The sequence below is a fragment of the Apium graveolens genome, chromosome 7 (genome assembly GCF_009905375.1).
Source record: "Apium graveolens cultivar Ventura chromosome 7, ASM990537v1, whole genome shotgun sequence".
Lineage (NCBI taxonomy): Eukaryota > Viridiplantae > Streptophyta > Magnoliopsida > Apiales > Apiaceae > Apium > Apium graveolens.
Window position 1 is genome coordinate 6,133,157 of NC_133653.1, and position 15,183 is coordinate 6,148,339.

Consider the following 15,183-nt stretch of genomic DNA (forward strand, 5'->3'; position numbering starts at 1 on the left):
ATATGTATTAATTGCAGATTGTAGTAACAGTCGGCCCTTAACCTAAGTCGAGTAAGAGTTTCACCGCTGTACCAATCATACCACTGTACCAACCATTTGTTGACACTTCAAGATAAATTTAGCGTGCTCATTTTTTCGAGACTTCCCTTGATATAAAATTTTTTAGTTACTTTGAAGACATTAGACAATCATCTGTGAGTTCTACAAGATCATAGCTAACAACTTAAATTTTATGCAACATTGACATCCATTTAAAAATGCAGCAGAAAAGTCTTAGTACACAAGAAACCTAAAAGAAGCACAGCTTAGGTGAGTCTAACAACAGAGAATGATGAAAATCACACTTCACTTCTACTTTGCCAATGTTGAAACATGAGATCCTTAGGACCATATCTCCGAGGCACAGTTAACAGCGTCGTTCATGATGCTATTGTCGACAGTCCCATTGTAGTGTTCCACATTATCATGCTCCAGAGTTGAGGTGTGGCCTGATCCTGATATTCCATGATACGATGGATTGTCTCCGCGAACTGTGATAGTTGGTGAGACATTGCCTACCCTGTCCATGTTATGCGTTCCAAATGATTGTGGCGTGTTCAGATGATTCTGAAGTAAGTTGCTTATGCTGGAGGTTAGGGAGCCTCGCGTAACCATATCTTCAGCCAGTTTCACCTATTCATGTATACCATAGCAATTACAGTTTACAAACTCTGATTCAGAAAATTACATGAGATAAGTAGAATCTTTCTGGTAAATTTCATAAATAATTTTAAGTTTTTGAATCAATCATTGGTTATAGATTAACATTTTAAGATGTTCGGTACCTTGGCTCTTAAAGCTTCCACATCTGACTTCAGAACTCGATTATTCATATTTGCATCTTTAAACTGTTGATTAGCATTTGTCAGATTCTTAAACAAAGTTGAGTATTCTCCGCGAAGCTGCTCAACCTGTGGAAAGCCATATATCAGTTTTCAACTGAGAACTAATTTGAAAGAAATCTCGTGCATCACTAAATGCAGAATAAACACGACGACATATCCAATTTCCTGCAGACGATTGACTATGCTATGATATCATTTATTTGCAGGGGCGTAAACAGCAGTCTACTCATGTACGAAAGGGGGGATATAGATTAACATCTACTAAAACAATACACCTGTTGCTCAAGATCTGCCAAATGTGCTTGCTTTCTTCTTCTGGATCGCCTAGCAGACTCTCTGTTGGAGACCATCCTAAATAAATTGAAGACCATGACAGGGATCTCAGCAAGCTCACATCTATCAAGCAATCTCATTTTTTTTTAATTTTGCACACATTTTACCTTTTAATACGTTTCACATCAACCTGGTCACTCTGCTCACACGGACCAGCTTCTGTATCGATATCATCATCATCAGATAGGTCATGCGACGAACCACTAGTGACCCCCACCCCTTGGTTATCACAACTTTTGGGCAGATAGTTAGCAGCTGAAGTTGGACTCCCAGCTGCAATAAAGATAGCATCTGTCATTAAATCTAGCATTTTTGGAGTTCATATACACAGTAGTGATCAATAAAATGTTCCGTAAATGTAACACTCTCATCTCATACACAAGAGCAACATACCACATATTGATGATTGTGAATCCATTGTGGCTGTCACACAAGAGTGTTTGGGAGTACTGTAACTCTGACACCAGAGCGGAGCTCCTGTTACTTCAGCACAACTCGAAAAACCATTCATAATCTCCTGGCACATCAAATTAAACACTTACATGAAGGTTTATAGAAACCATAGTATATAATGCTCTAAAAGTAAACATAGTATATAAGCATTGTCAAGGAACCAGTTACTCTAAAACCTCGAGGTGTTAGAGAATGACTCTTTCCAGGATCTTATATTATTCTAACAAACATCAACTATTTTTAAAAAAAAAAGCGTGTACTCATAAATAAGACTGACATGCGCGAGGTGTTAGGAGAACTGGTAACTTAACCATAACTACTAATTACATAGCGCGGGCACACTTACCTGATTAGGGAACGGAAAGGAGGTAAGATCAGAGAGTTCATCAACACGAAAAAGGCCACCAGCATTTGAACTATCAGCAAAAAAATCACGACTCATCCTACGATGAAACTTAACATCCTCATGATCACCATCAACCACACCCTCATCAACAACACTTTCCCGAAAAATATCTTCGAAATCCAGCTCAGACGAAATCTTATTCATCTTACTTATCTTATTGCCTAGTAGTACACTTGGTTTTTTATCCATGCCTGCAGCAAATGAACTGTGATCAAGTATATAAAAAAGAATGCAAGTTTCTTAACAAGCAAGCTAAGGCTAATGTAACAAAGTTAAATGACATTGACATACATTGTATTGAAATCAGTATAGTGGTGTAGTGAATCAGCACCAGCACAAGGTAAGTTAAAGTGCTTGTCTTTTTACTACTTCTCAGTCCCGGCCAATTGTTATCGTTTATGGGAGAACGTTTATGGGAGAATGTTGGATACGTATTTTAAGATGAATAGAAAATATAGTTCTATAATTTTTTTTAAAAAATTTTCCTTTTCTGAATAAAGTTAGAATGTTTAAACTTTTAATCGGAAAATGAAATTTTTTAAAAAAGTTACTTTCTATTTATCTTAAAATACGTATCGGACAATTTCTTAGAAGTGATAACAATTGGGAGGGACAAAAGAGTACTATTTGGTAGTGAGTGTCTTGTGCTTTCTTTTTTCTTTATTTATTTTTTACAATTGTCAGAACATTGTAATGTTAATGGAGGGTGATTGTCTTTTTTTCCCCAGATTGAGATTATAATATTCAAATGACGGTGTACAAACTTTTATAATATAATGATCGGACGATCACGTGTTAGAGTTAAACTAATGAACTTGAGTGAAGCTATTAGCATGTGTAGCTCGAAATCGGCTCAAGATTGACTCGAAGACGACTCACTAAAATTCTTAAAAAACTTTCATATATTCTAATTTTTCACAATAATTCTTGTACTTTAAACTTAAAACTACATTATATATTTAATACTTAAACACTTTGGGATAATAAATAAAATTTGGAATTGGTTCGAGTCCAAATCGATAACTAGTTAGATTCGATGGTTTAAATCTTTTTCTCTTCTAATGAGTAACATTAGATGAGAGCTCGTGTGCGACTAGACTTGTTTTCAACTCAATTCGTTAATAAGTTTGAGTTCGAGTTTGTAAATATTTTTTTTTTATAATTAGGCAAGTTTTATAAAAGCAATTTAAAATAGCCTTCAATATTATTAAAATAAAATAATATGAGAGTTGAGCAGAGGGTTGTGTGGTTCAACCAGACTCAGTTTACACTCCCAGGAAAGATTAAAATAATGGATAATATCACGTTAAATTTTGATCCAAATTTTATATTTTATTTTTGATAACATTACAATTAAAAAAAATACTAGAAACAAAAAGAATTACTTTTTAATTTATTTACACATGTAAGTTACTCCTTCCGTTCTAATTTATCTGTTCTTATTTGAATTTCGAAGGTCAAATTAACTCAAATTTGACCGTAAATAAAAACTCATTCTTTCATTATTTTGAAAAATTAAAAAAATATGTATTAAAGTATATTAAATATATTTTTTAAAATATTTTCAATAATGTACTGTGGAAAATTTTGGGTCACAACTCAGAAGTAATCTAGGACAGATAAATTGCGTGGAGTAAATACTACGTTTCGGGTCGGATAAAATGAAGCGGGTCAGAAGTAGAAATGTAATAAAGCTGTTCTGTTTCAGTTATTACACTCATCAGTCTTCACCAAAGCACCTCAACATTTTTTTTTAAAAATTCTTTCAATTTGATGAGCTAATATTAATATTAGCTTCAAGAAAAGCCATTAACAACTCAAACTTAAAGGTAAGATCTTTTCAACTTTCCATTTTCAAAGATTCTTTCAATTTCAGTTGTTGTTCATTCTTTAAATTTAGCTTGCAAGAATGTAAATTTTGACAAGAATTGCTGTTATTTTAGTTGTAGCCTAGTTATCTTGCCTTAAAGTTCGGGTCTTTAAGGAAACAGTCTCTTTGATTTTTCGATAATGCTAAGGTCTGCGTACATTTTACCCTCGTTTAAGTAATGCATAGTGGTTATTTTGATCTCATTTTAACCCTAATCTCCCACATTGTTATAGATTTACTTTTTGGACCAGGTTTAGCAAAAAAAGATTGTAATAAATGGATAATGATAATGAATTTCGTGGTAGTGGTAGCAATGGACACGAGAATTATGAGTGTTCGAGTGAAAGAGAGAGTGTTGGTTATGATTGTGATAATGTGAAGCCGTATGTTGGTAAGGAATTTGAATCTGAAGAAGTTGCAAAGACATTTTATGAGGCGTATGCTAAGCGTGTGGGTTTTGGTATTCGTGTTGGTCAGTATAGTCGTTGTAAGCCTGATGGGGATATTATTAGTTGGGAGTTTTCGTGTTCACGAGAGGTTTTTAGGAGGAAGAATGTGGAGAGTTGTAATGCTGTGATGAGAGTAGTGAGGAGAGATTTGGATTGTTGGGTTGTGACGAAATTTGTGGACAAGCATGATCATTCTAATGTGAGTTCTAGTAAGGTTCATTCTCTTCGACCGCGTCGACATTTTGCTGGTGCTAAAAAGCATGTTGCTGAAACTTTTGATGCTTCGAGTGATATGTTAATCTCTATGGATGGAAATCTTGTATCTTGTGGTCCTAATCATGGGGCTTCAACTAAATGCGGTGTAGAAATACGACCTAGATATGTTGGTCCAATGAATGTTGTTCAATCTTATAGCGGGAGGAGGAATTTAGGAAGAGATTCTCAGAATCTTCTCAATTATTTTAGAAAGAAGCAGGCTGAGAACCCTGGATTCTTCTATGCCATACAACTCGATGATGAGAATCACTTAACAAATGTCTTTTGGGCTGATGCAAGATCGAGGAATGCATATAGTCACTTTGGGGATGCAGTTATATTTGATACCATGTATAGACCTAATCAGTATCTGGTTCCGTGCACTCCCTTCACTGGTGTAAATCACCATGGTCAAGCTGTTCTTTTTGGCTGTGCATTGCTCATGGATGAATCAGAGTCATCTTTTACATGGTTATTTGAAACATGGCTCTCTGCAATGAATAACTGTCCTCCGGTTACCATAACTACTGACCAAGATAGAGCAATTCAGGCTGCAGTTAATCACGTATTTCCAAGAAGTCGTCATTGTATTTGCAAGTGGCACATTTTGCGAGAAGGCCAGGAGAGGTTATCTAATATCTTTCTCGCCCATCCTTCCTTTTACGGAGAGCTTTATAGTTGTATCAACTTTTCAGAGACAATTGAGGATTTTGAATCATCATGGTGCTCTCTCATTGATAAATTTGGTCTTCAAAAGCTTGAGTGGCTTCAAGCTGTGTATAATGCTCGCAGTCAGTGGGCTCCAGTTTATTTTCGGGGTACATTTTTTGCTATGCTTTCACCAGATCAGGGGTTACATTCCTTCTTTAGTGGATATGTGAATCAGCACACCACCATATCCTCATTCTTTACGCAGTATGAAAAGGCTTTGGAAAATACGCTTGAAAGAGAGACGCTTGCAGATTTTGATACTGTTTGCTCCACACCAGACCTGAAAACTCCATCACCAATGGAACAGCAGGCAGCAAATATTTACAGCAAAATGGTTTTCTCGAAATTCCAGGAGGAACTAGTTGAAACTTTTATATATACTGCAAATAAGGTTGAGGATGATGGAGTCATCAGTAAATTTAGAGTTGCAAAATATGAACATGACCACAAAGCATACACAGTCACATGGAATGTTTCAGAGATGAATGCAAAATGCAGTTGCCAGATGTTTGAGTACTCCGGTATTCTATGTAGGCACATATTGACCGTCTTCACTGTGACAAATGTTCTCACACTTCCATCCCATTATGTACTCAAGAGATGGACCAAAAATGCCAGAGTTGATAATTGGTCAGATAAAGACGATATAGATACAAAAGGTATGGAATCTTTGACCATGCGTTTCAACAGTCTATGCCAAGAGGCCATTAAAGTTGCAGAGAAAGGAGCAATTGCTAAGGAAACTTATAACACTGTTTTGAAAGTTCTTAAAGAGGCTTCTAAGGAAGTTGCTGTTATGAAGAAAAGAATAGCTAAAGATTCACCTTTAAACTCTGGAAGAATAGTTAATAACCAGAAAGATAATACTAAGACTCCTATATTGGCTTCTGACTTTGATGCAAATGATATATTGCGGCCTTCGCAAAATGCAACACCAACTTGTTATAGTCTAAATCATTCCAGTGTTCCTTTTGCCAATCTAAGTCATCAAGGTGTTGCTCCGATGTGTATCAACTGTGAAAGCGGCACTCCTGGTACCCCGGTAATATGCCAGGAAGATTTTATTCTTCAAATTATGAAACATGAAATCTTTAATGAAATTATTTATTTACTATATCTATCTCTTTGTAGGGAGTTCTTACTTTCTTTAAGTCCATGACTTGGTTCTTAGAGGCAAAGGATCCCAGAGGACTGGATAAAATAGCTGCGATTAACCTTAAGGTATGTGGTTTTCTCCTTCAACTTGCAGGATTTTTGTTGTTGGTATAAGCAGATATTTAAGTATTTCCAACTCATATATGTGTTTCCCTGTAGTTGCTATCTCATGTACTCTGTACATAATGTAACGTTACTAATTTCACTCATGGTAGTCAGCATATTAATTTTTCTATTGGATACCGGATGCTGGATTATAAGATGGTCACGGCCACGGGAATTTGTAACATTATTATTTCAGTATGATGTGTCATTTTTAGTTATATTCTAGTTCTTTTGGCCACTTAATTGTAGCTACAAGACTATGGCAACCCTATGACGGAATCAGAAGTGCAATTTAGGCTTACAAGGGTCTCGCTAGAGCCTATGTTGAAATCCTTGACCTACATCAGTCAACAGCTTTCAACTCCAGCTAATAGAGTAGCTGTTATAAATTTAAAGGTGTTCACCTCTCCCCTTTTTTTGTTTTGTTTTGTAATATTATTTTCATAAAAGACATTATGCTAAACTGTTTCGTTCCTTTGTCAGTATGCATTAATTTAAGTAAGCTTGCTTCTGTTTTAACTACTACAATTTAAATTTTATTAAAGTAATCTCACGTTGATAGACCCTGTTCCATTTAATGAGTGACTGGATGGGTGGATTTCAACGGTTTGTCAGGGAATGTATATCAAGAAAAAAACAACATAGCCATAAGAGTCACAGAACTAGACACTTGTATATAGTTTAATTTTTCAATTAAGATGGTGCATTAATTTAATTATTTCATCCTTGTAAATACCAGTGCTTCCCTAGCAACAGTGGTCAAGATATTTTGTGGATATTCTGTATTCTCTTTGCTTTGCCTTTCAGTCGAGAGATGTATATATGAGATTTAGGTATTTGAATATCTTTAGCTTTGCTGGTATATCTTATTGACCTAAACATTTTTCCAAAATATTAGGTACTTTTCTTAAGCGTTATTTCTGTTTGCAATTCAAGCATCAAGATGATAGTACTTTGGTTGTATGTTTATTGTTTTTCCTCTCATTTTAAGTTGTTTTGTGTGTCTTAGCTCCAAGATACCAAGACTACCAAAGGAGAAACAGAGGTGAAATTTCAAGTGACGAGAGATACACTTAGTTCCATGTTGAGATCAATGGTGTATATGCGCGAGCAACTATGAATATATGTAAGCATCTCCTTCTGGACTTCTTTCCATTCAAGTAAAGCATTTCATGAATGTATTGGGAGATATTTCCTATCGTCTGGGAAGAATATTAAAGGTTTCACCTGCCAGTTGTTATGGCCAGCGTAAGTAACACCTTCTGAGCTGAGACACCGATAATCCAACAAACTAGAACCAAAACAATCCTATTCAGGCCTCAGAAGCTCAACTTCAAATCGGGACAAAGAGGGAGGAATGCAAAGGGAATACTTTTGACCTCGTAAGAGTGGCTGCAGACGGACTCTGTAGACATTTAAAAGCCAAAACTAGCATGAGAATGAGCAACAGACTCGCCTTCTTGTAGTGATAACATCCCTATTTGTATATACACCAACTACTATGTCACAGATTAAAGGAAAGCTGGGATTGAAATGAAGTTACCTGGGCTTAAGGCTCTATCGGACAAAATGCCGACTTGCCTGCTTGTTTAAAAATGAAATTCGAGGATTATGTGATTATGCAGCTGTGCATCACGGTGTTTGATGCACATAACCAGGGGAAGATCTAGTAATGGGAACGGAAACATGTCTCCCTAAAACAAAATTTTACATTTTTTTACTATTAATTTTTTTGAAAATATATGAAAGTGGCCTCCGAAAATTTAAAAACATATCGATTTGCATGAATTTCTGATGAAATATGCCCCTTCCCATGCACATTTTGTTAGTTGACATGTTACCAGGAGAAAAGGTTTGCCTGCATCATTCCAACTAATAATGTGGTTAATTACCAGTCATACTCATACAGCATAATCTAGCAAAAAATTAAAATCATTATTAATATCTACCCCTTATTTTTATCAAAATTTATAAAACTATTTCATGCTTTCATTCTAAAAAATGTTAGATATTTAATTTTTTTTAGGGTTAGCCGATATCACCTATTAACGGGTTACATTAATAATTAAAAACGAGCGGTGTCATAACTATCACCTATTATCTCGTTATGTTACGCAATCATCAGCATATAATAAGAACAATAATTGTTCCGTGAACTCTAGCATTTCCGTAAACAAAAATCGGAAGGAAATGGGGGTGACCAGAGCCAAATATGTATTTATATTTGTTTTTTTTTCTGAAACTTTTTATTCAAATTTAATTTTTTTTGACGAACAATAAGATTTTATTGAACATAAAACATAAGAACGCAGTCGGGATAAATCCCGAAACTGACAACTACAACCTGATTGTGAAACAAAAATCGAGCTAAACAAATAACCGTTTTATTTTCAGATTGCTTAACATATATAATATAAATATTCTTGATGATAAAAATGATTACAAAAATTTCTCGAACAATCCAGTCAACACCACTATCACTGAAAATAGTAAAATCACAATTGATCTACGCACATAAAAAACCGGTGATAGATCAGTGTTCGTATCCATCAGTTACACAAACTGAGGTTGGGGGTACAAATGCCCCATTTATTGAACAATCCTTTGTTGTGCGAGGTGAACTCTCGCGATAAGTACCACAATTCCATATTTGAAGCGGGTTGCCCAAATCTCCCAGTACAGTAGAAATCATTCTTAATGCAACATGACAAAGAATAAAAAACACAACAAGCCATACACCAAAAAATTGGGGACAATTAACAACCCAAAAAGATGAGTACGATAACAAGATCATATCCAAAATGATTTAAATCTCGATTTTATTGAAAACTATTATAATAAAAATTAAAATTTAGAAATGGAGGAAATAGGATGAGAGGATGACGAATGTGAATTTGATGGAAGGAGGGGAAGGATGGATGATAGTTATGAATGACGGCCGAATCAATTAATTTGTTTTGGTATAATCCAAATTTAATTTAAGTATAGATAAACATAATAAATTACAAATAAATTTCTATAAAATTATTAATTAACACTGTTTGACAAAGGAGATGCCTGAAAGCTTGAATTTTTTACCAAAGCCATGGCAGCATCACTCCTCAGAACCCTCTTTCTAAACTCTCCTCTCTCTCCACCACCACCACTTCTCTCTTTCTCTCCGCCCCATCGCCGCCTTTTCATCACTTTCTCCACCTTCTCAACCACCGCCACAAAAAACCCATCAAAACCCACCAAAAAACCCAAGAAAAAACCCCAAGAAAACCAAAAACCCACCTCTAAAAGCACAAAAAACACACCTAATGATGATTTAAAAAGCAAAAGATTGGCTGATTTGGCTGCGCTTAAAAGGAGGACCAGGTCAGATAAAGAGTTTGATGAAGAGACTGTGCTGAAGTTTGGGGATAGTAGGTCCCACATTCCAGTGATGCTTGGTGAGGTTTTGGAGGTTTTTGGGAGTGTTGAGGTTAAGAGTTTTGTGGATTGTACTCTTGGTGCTGCTGGGCATTCTTCTGCGGTATGGTTGTGATTGAAAGTTTTGATTTTTATGGTGTTTTGGAATGTGGGTGTGAGTTTATGTTTGCCGGTTTGGTTTGTAGTTATGTACATTGGGCGTTTATGATGAAAAGTTTTGATTTTTATAGTGTTTCAAAATGTGGATTTGAGTTTATGTTTGCTAGTTTAGTTTGTAATGATGTACATTTTGCGTGTATGACGAAAAGTTTTGATTTTTATGGTGTTTCAAAATGTGGGTTTGAGTTTATGTTTGCTAGTATAGTTTGTAATGATGTACATTTTGTGTGTATGATGAAAAGTTTTGATTTTTATAGTGTTTCGAAATGTGGGTGTGAGTTTATGTTTGCTGGTTTAGTTTGTAGTTATGTACATTGGGTGTTTATAATTAAAAGTTTTGATTTTTATTGTGTTTCGAAATGTGTGTGTGAGTTTATGTTTGCTAGTTTAGTTTGTAATGATGTACATTGGGTGTATATGAGGAGAAGTTTTGATTTTTATTGTGTTTCGAAATGTGGGTGTGAGTTTATGTTTGCTGGTTTGGTTTGTAGTTATGTACATTGGGTGTTAATGATGGAAAGTTTTGATTTTTATGGTGTTTGAAATGTGGGTTTGAGTTTCTTTATGTAGGGATTGTGTGTAATGATGTACATTTGATGTGTTCAGTGAAAAGTTTTGATTTTTATGGTGTTTTGGAATGTGGATTTGAGTTCGTGTTTGCGAGTTTATTTTGTAGTTATGAACATTGGGTATTTATGATGAAAAGTTTTTGATTTTTATGGTGTTTTGGAATGTGGATGTGAGTTCATGTTTGCGGGTTTAGTTTGTAGTTATGAACATTGGGTGTTTATGATGAAAAGTTTTGATTTTTATGGTGTTTTGAAATGTGGGTTTGAGTTTGTTTATGTAGGGATTGTGTGTAATGATGTACATTTGACATGTTTAGTAAAAAGTTTTGATTTTTATGGTGTTTTGAAACCTGGGTGTGAGTTTATTTTTACTGTTTTAGTTTGTAGTTATGTACATTTTGTGTATGATGAAAAGTTTTTATATTTATGATGTTTTGAAATGTAGGTTTCAGTTTGTTCGTGTTGTATGTGTGTAATGATGCACATTTAGTGTATGGTGATTTCTTTTTTAATTTTTATGGTCTTTGAATGTGGAAGTGATATTGTTTGAATGTGGGAGTGATATTGTATGTAGTAATATACGTTTGGTGTACAGTATGAAAACTTTTGATTATTATAGTGGTTTGAAATGCGGGTATGATCTTGTCTGTGTATGTTATGTAGTGATAGTTTTTTTTGGGTATGAACTAATTGTTGTCATATTAGGGGGTTAAAGTGGAAATGGGTATAATCAGTAACTGTGAATTTATATATGCTTGGTTTGGATAAACGGAGTGGAATGAGACAAGGAGTAATGAATATTATTAACAAATTTAATGGGGACAACAAAGGATGCAAGAAGGAAGAGTAAAAACAAGAGAGTTATGTACGAAGTTTGTGAAGGGGATGGACATGGTAGAAAATAGAATTAAGCATTTGTCTTTGAAGTAGTGGGAGTGAACTAAATTTCAGTATTGTATGTACAGAGTTGAGGAAGAAATGATTTTTGTTGATGTTTACAACAAAATTGTACAAACCTTTTGTCATATTTTCATCTAACTTCATACCTTACAACTTAACAATGTGGTAAGTGTATGTCAGACCCAATCAAAAGTTGGCTGTGGAGTATGAAAACTTTTAGGTTCAAGTACACTGTCCATTTTCTTGGAACAGCTTCAGTTTTCTTGAATAAAAAAACTTTCAATCTATTCGTTTTTAACTGTAGGAGTGAGCAAAGAATGATCTGATGCGTTTATCAAATTAACAATACTCTCTCTTGTTGACCTGATTAAATTTCTTTTACCGGCTCATACAACTGTTATGTTGCCAACTGAATTTTAAGTAGCAACTGTCCAAATGGATACTTTTATTATGTAGTTTTGTTTCTTTTTTCTTGTACTAATGTGCTAATACCATTTTTCTTGTTTTGAATCGCAGATAATTCAGGCTCATTCTGAAATGCAACTGTATGTTGGAATGGATGTTGATCCTGTGGCTCATGAAAAGGCTCGAGCTCGGATTGACGAGATCTTGCATGCTAAATCTTGCAGTTTAGCTCCAATCCCGAAAACACACATTGCAGTTGAAAATTTTATGAATGTCAGGTCTGTGCTTTCTGAGGTTGATAAGAACATTAAAGTTTCGGGAATTGATGGAATTTTAATGGACTTGGGAATGTCATCCATGCAGGTCTTCTGTCTCAATCCCCGTCCATCCTTACCTATGGAAATTTTTCTTTAACTTTTCTTACAGCCCCTAATTTTTGTTCTTAAACTACCTGAAAGAGAGATGCCCATTAGTGTTCCTTGATGGTTGTTTTAATATTCAAAATGAATATGTTGCATGAATACAGAGAAAATGTACAAAAATTAGAGGATCTTAACTGATGGTACAGGTTGCACTTGTTGAGATGGCTCTGTAATAATATATGAACTTTCATAGACCTTTTTTAAATGAGTGATTATTTTACAGTGTTATACTTATATATTGAAAACCTCAATGTTTGCAAAATATACATGTAAACTACATGCTGATTTTGTCCCTGTAGTTAGAATCTATTAGATGTTTATATTCTTGTGTGTGTTTGCGTTGGAACATTTTTTTATTTAACTGGTGTGTTTCTGTATAGTTGTTATATTGGAATGCAAAAATTGTCATTAAGCTTTATTACCAAACTCTTCTACGTGCAGGTGAACAATGCCAAAAGAGGGTTTAGTGTGCTTAGTAATGGACCACTTGATATGAGAATGAATCCTAAGGTAGGGGCAACCAAACTGCTATGTCCACTATTTCTATTCTATAAGTTAATGTATGTAAATAATTGTGCTGGTTTTTATTGAGTTTTGTGGACCCTAATTACTGCAAAAAAATTTCTTGTTAAATGGAGAATACTTTTAGAATTTTAAACTGTTATGTGAGATTGGGGAGGTTATGTTTTTTTTCTAAAATATTGCCCTTACGTGTCAGGAAGTACAATTTTTTGCGTGAAACTAACTATACTTAGTTTCAAGTGGTTAAGTGGTTATTCTAAAATACTGATTTTTTGCGTGAAACTAATTATACTTAGACTACGGTTGGATAGCTCAAGTGGTTAAGAGTTTATCCTCCGTCTTCCCAGGTACTTCCCAGGTACTGGGTTTGATCCTCGCTTACCCCGATAATTTACAAGAACATATACTCATTTGTAATGCTATAAGTCATATTTGTCAAAAATTATACTTAAAGAAATCTTCTTATTCAGAATGTCAATTTCGCACATCTTAAATTTTCTCCATCGGGCTGAAGAATATATGTCGCAGCATGCATGCTTAGACAAGTACACCAGATATCATGATTCATCTGCTGGCCTTCACAGCGGGTTCATACTTCTTTCCAATTGACTGATTGTAACAGGGCTATGGCAGGCTAGTTTGAAAGCAGAAGACATATTAAATTCGTGGCCAGATACTGAATTGGGGAGAATCCTGCGGGAGTACGGTGAGGAGAGCAATTGGCGCTCTCTCCAGAACAAAATTGTTAAAGCTCGTTTGAGTGGCGGGTTGCATTCAACTGGTCAACTCATAGATCTTATTCGAAGTTCAACTTTTAATGCTAAAGGTAGGTCCCCTTCCCTTGGTAATTTCTTGTTATCTCAGAAGATAGTTTCCAACTTTTAAGCATCATTGGCTTATTGCTCACTAAGACTTGTGATTCTGTGCTGGTACTATTGTTGAGTATCCGTGATTCAGAAGTAGGCAGTTGCTAATGCCAACAATTACATGAATGGCTAGGAATTGCTACAGCTTGTGACTTCATGTCATTATTTAATTTGTAAAAAAATGTAAATCATTTCATGTATATTGTTTTTTCAAGGAGGGAGGCAAGGTTGGATAAAGACAGCAACACGAGTATTTCAGGCCCTAAGAATTGCTGTGAATGATGAACTCAGGACACTAGAGGAATCTCTCCATACTTGTTTCAATTGCCTTGCACCAGGAGGAAGGCTCGCTGTCATTTCCTTCCACAGTTTGGAGGACAGAATAGTGAAGCAAACATTTCTCAATATTATTAGCACTAGTGCAAGTGATGGAAATAAAGCCATGACAGAAGGAGATTCGTGCTCAAAAGACATGATAAAACTTGATCCTAACAGTAATGAAAAAGAAGCATGGATTCGACAGATGATAAAAGGCCAGAATGCAATAATTCTGACCAAGAGACCTATAACACCATCGGAGGAGGAAGAGAAGTTGAATGTCAGGAGCAGGAGTGCTAAACTCCGAGTTATTCAAAAGGTTTGAAGAAAGATGCTTTTATTTTTATTCTGTTTCGCTTTAGTTGAGTACAGATTGAGATAGAAATAGAGGGACATAGTGTAATTGTTAAGTCAGTTATGTTGATAATGGCATGAAGCCAGTTAACTAAAGATGTAATTCTGTACCTGAAATCTCCTAATGCAAGCATAGGTTTTTTTAATTCATGCTGAATCTGGTTTAATTGAAAGATGTAGTTTCATTTACTTGTACTAATTATTGTTGGACTAAGTTTAGTAAAGAAAGTTGTAACTGATGGATGTTGAAGTGATTAGTGTGGGAGATGTTGACTTTCATGGTGGTGGTAGCAATATACACGAGAATTTTAAGTGTTCGAGTGAAAGATTGTTGATGATGATTGTGATAATGCGACGCCGTTTGTTGGTAAGGAATTTGAATCAGAAGAAGTTGCAAAGACATTTTTTGATGTGTATGCTAAGTGTGGGTTTTATTTTCCGTGTTGTATAGCAGTTGTAAGCCTGATGGGGATATGATTAGTTGGAGTTCTCGTGTTCGCTTGAGGTTTTTACGAGGAAAAATGTGGAGAGTTGTAATGCTGTGATGAGAGTAGAGAAAAGAGATTTGGATAGTTGGGTAGTGACGAAATTTGTGGACAAGCATAATCATTCTAATGTGAGTTCAGGTAAGGA

General features: G+C 35.1%; 3 protein-coding genes across 6 annotated transcripts; 2 read left to right on the forward strand and 1 right to left on the reverse strand.

The window, feature by feature from the left end:
- Positions 1-216: 216 nt before the first annotated feature.
- Positions 217-2,288, reverse strand: LOC141675265 (basic leucine zipper 9-like). Its single transcript, XM_074481974.1, has 6 exons — positions 2,017-2,288; positions 1,611-1,734; positions 1,325-1,490; positions 1,160-1,235; positions 825-950; positions 217-672 (listed from the first exon to the last, which is right to left on the reverse strand). Exons 1-6 carry the CDS (start codon positions 2,263-2,265, stop codon positions 382-384), a joined length of 1,032 nt encoding a protein of 343 aa, XP_074338075.1. The 5' UTR covers positions 2,266-2,288; the 3' UTR covers positions 217-381.
- A 1,493-nt stretch (positions 2,289-3,781) lies between these two features.
- On the forward strand, positions 3,782-8,398 carry LOC141672537 (protein FAR1-RELATED SEQUENCE 3-like). 4 transcript variants are annotated; one of them, XM_074479153.1, is made up of 5 exons: positions 3,782-3,905; positions 4,180-6,403; positions 6,493-6,582; positions 6,871-7,017; positions 7,631-8,397. In XM_074479153.1, exons 2-5 carry the CDS (start codon positions 4,223-4,225, stop codon positions 7,739-7,741), a joined length of 2,529 nt encoding a protein of 842 aa, XP_074335254.1. In that variant the 5' UTR covers positions 3,782-3,905; positions 4,180-4,222; the 3' UTR covers positions 7,742-8,397. The 4 variants fall into 4 exon arrangements, with proteins under 4 accessions (XP_074335254.1, XP_074335256.1, XP_074335253.1 ...); XM_074479155.1 differs by having other exon boundaries at positions 3,790-6,403; positions 7,631-7,747; positions 7,856-8,398; XM_074479154.1 differs by having other exon boundaries at positions 3,798-3,905; positions 4,198-6,403.
- A 1,261-nt stretch (positions 8,399-9,659) lies between these two features.
- Positions 9,660-14,700, forward strand: LOC141672111 (uncharacterized). Its single transcript, XM_074478603.1, has 5 exons — positions 9,660-10,138; positions 12,180-12,431; positions 12,932-13,000; positions 13,646-13,838; positions 14,094-14,700. The coding sequence occupies exons 1-5, from the start codon at positions 9,707-9,709 to the stop codon at positions 14,519-14,521; spliced, it is 1,374 nt and encodes a 457-aa protein (XP_074334704.1). The 5' UTR covers positions 9,660-9,706; the 3' UTR covers positions 14,522-14,700.
- Positions 14,701-15,183: the final 483 nt, after the last annotated feature.

What these genes read in the sequence shown, in the direction of transcription:
- LOC141675265 (XM_074481974.1), bottom strand. Translation starts at nt 2,265, where the DNA reads ATGGATAAAAAACCAAGTGTACTACTAGGCAATAAGATAAGTAAGATG. An exon ending in CCTTTCCGTTCCCTAATCAG is followed by an intron (nt 1,735 to 2,016) that starts GTAAGTGTGCCC and finishes TTGATGTGCCAG; the next exon opens with GAGATTATGAATGGTTTTTC. An exon ending in TGGAAGCTTTAAGAGCCAAG is followed by an intron (nt 673 to 824) that starts GTACCGAACATC and finishes ATACATGAATAG; the next exon opens with GTGAAACTGGCTGAAGATAT.
- LOC141672537 (XM_074479153.1), top strand. Translation starts at nt 4,223, where the DNA reads ATGGATAATGATAATGAATTTCGTGGTAGTGGTAGCAATGGACACGAG. An exon ending in GCGGCACTCCTGGTACCCCG is followed by an intron (nt 6,404 to 6,492) that starts GTAATATGCCAG and finishes ATCTCTTTGTAG; the next exon opens with GGAGTTCTTACTTTCTTTAA. An exon ending in TAGCTGTTATAAATTTAAAG is followed by an intron (nt 7,018 to 7,630) that starts GTGTTCACCTCT and finishes TGTGTGTCTTAG; the next exon opens with CTCCAAGATACCAAGACTAC.
- LOC141672111 (XM_074478603.1), top strand. Translation starts at nt 9,707, where the DNA reads ATGGCAGCATCACTCCTCAGAACCCTCTTTCTAAACTCTCCTCTCTCT. An exon ending in ATATGAGAATGAATCCTAAG is followed by an intron (nt 13,001 to 13,645) that starts GTAGGGGCAACC and finishes GGGCTATGGCAG; the next exon opens with GCTAGTTTGAAAGCAGAAGA. An exon ending in TTCAACTTTTAATGCTAAAG is followed by an intron (nt 13,839 to 14,093) that starts GTAGGTCCCCTT and finishes TGTTTTTTCAAG; the next exon opens with GAGGGAGGCAAGGTTGGATA.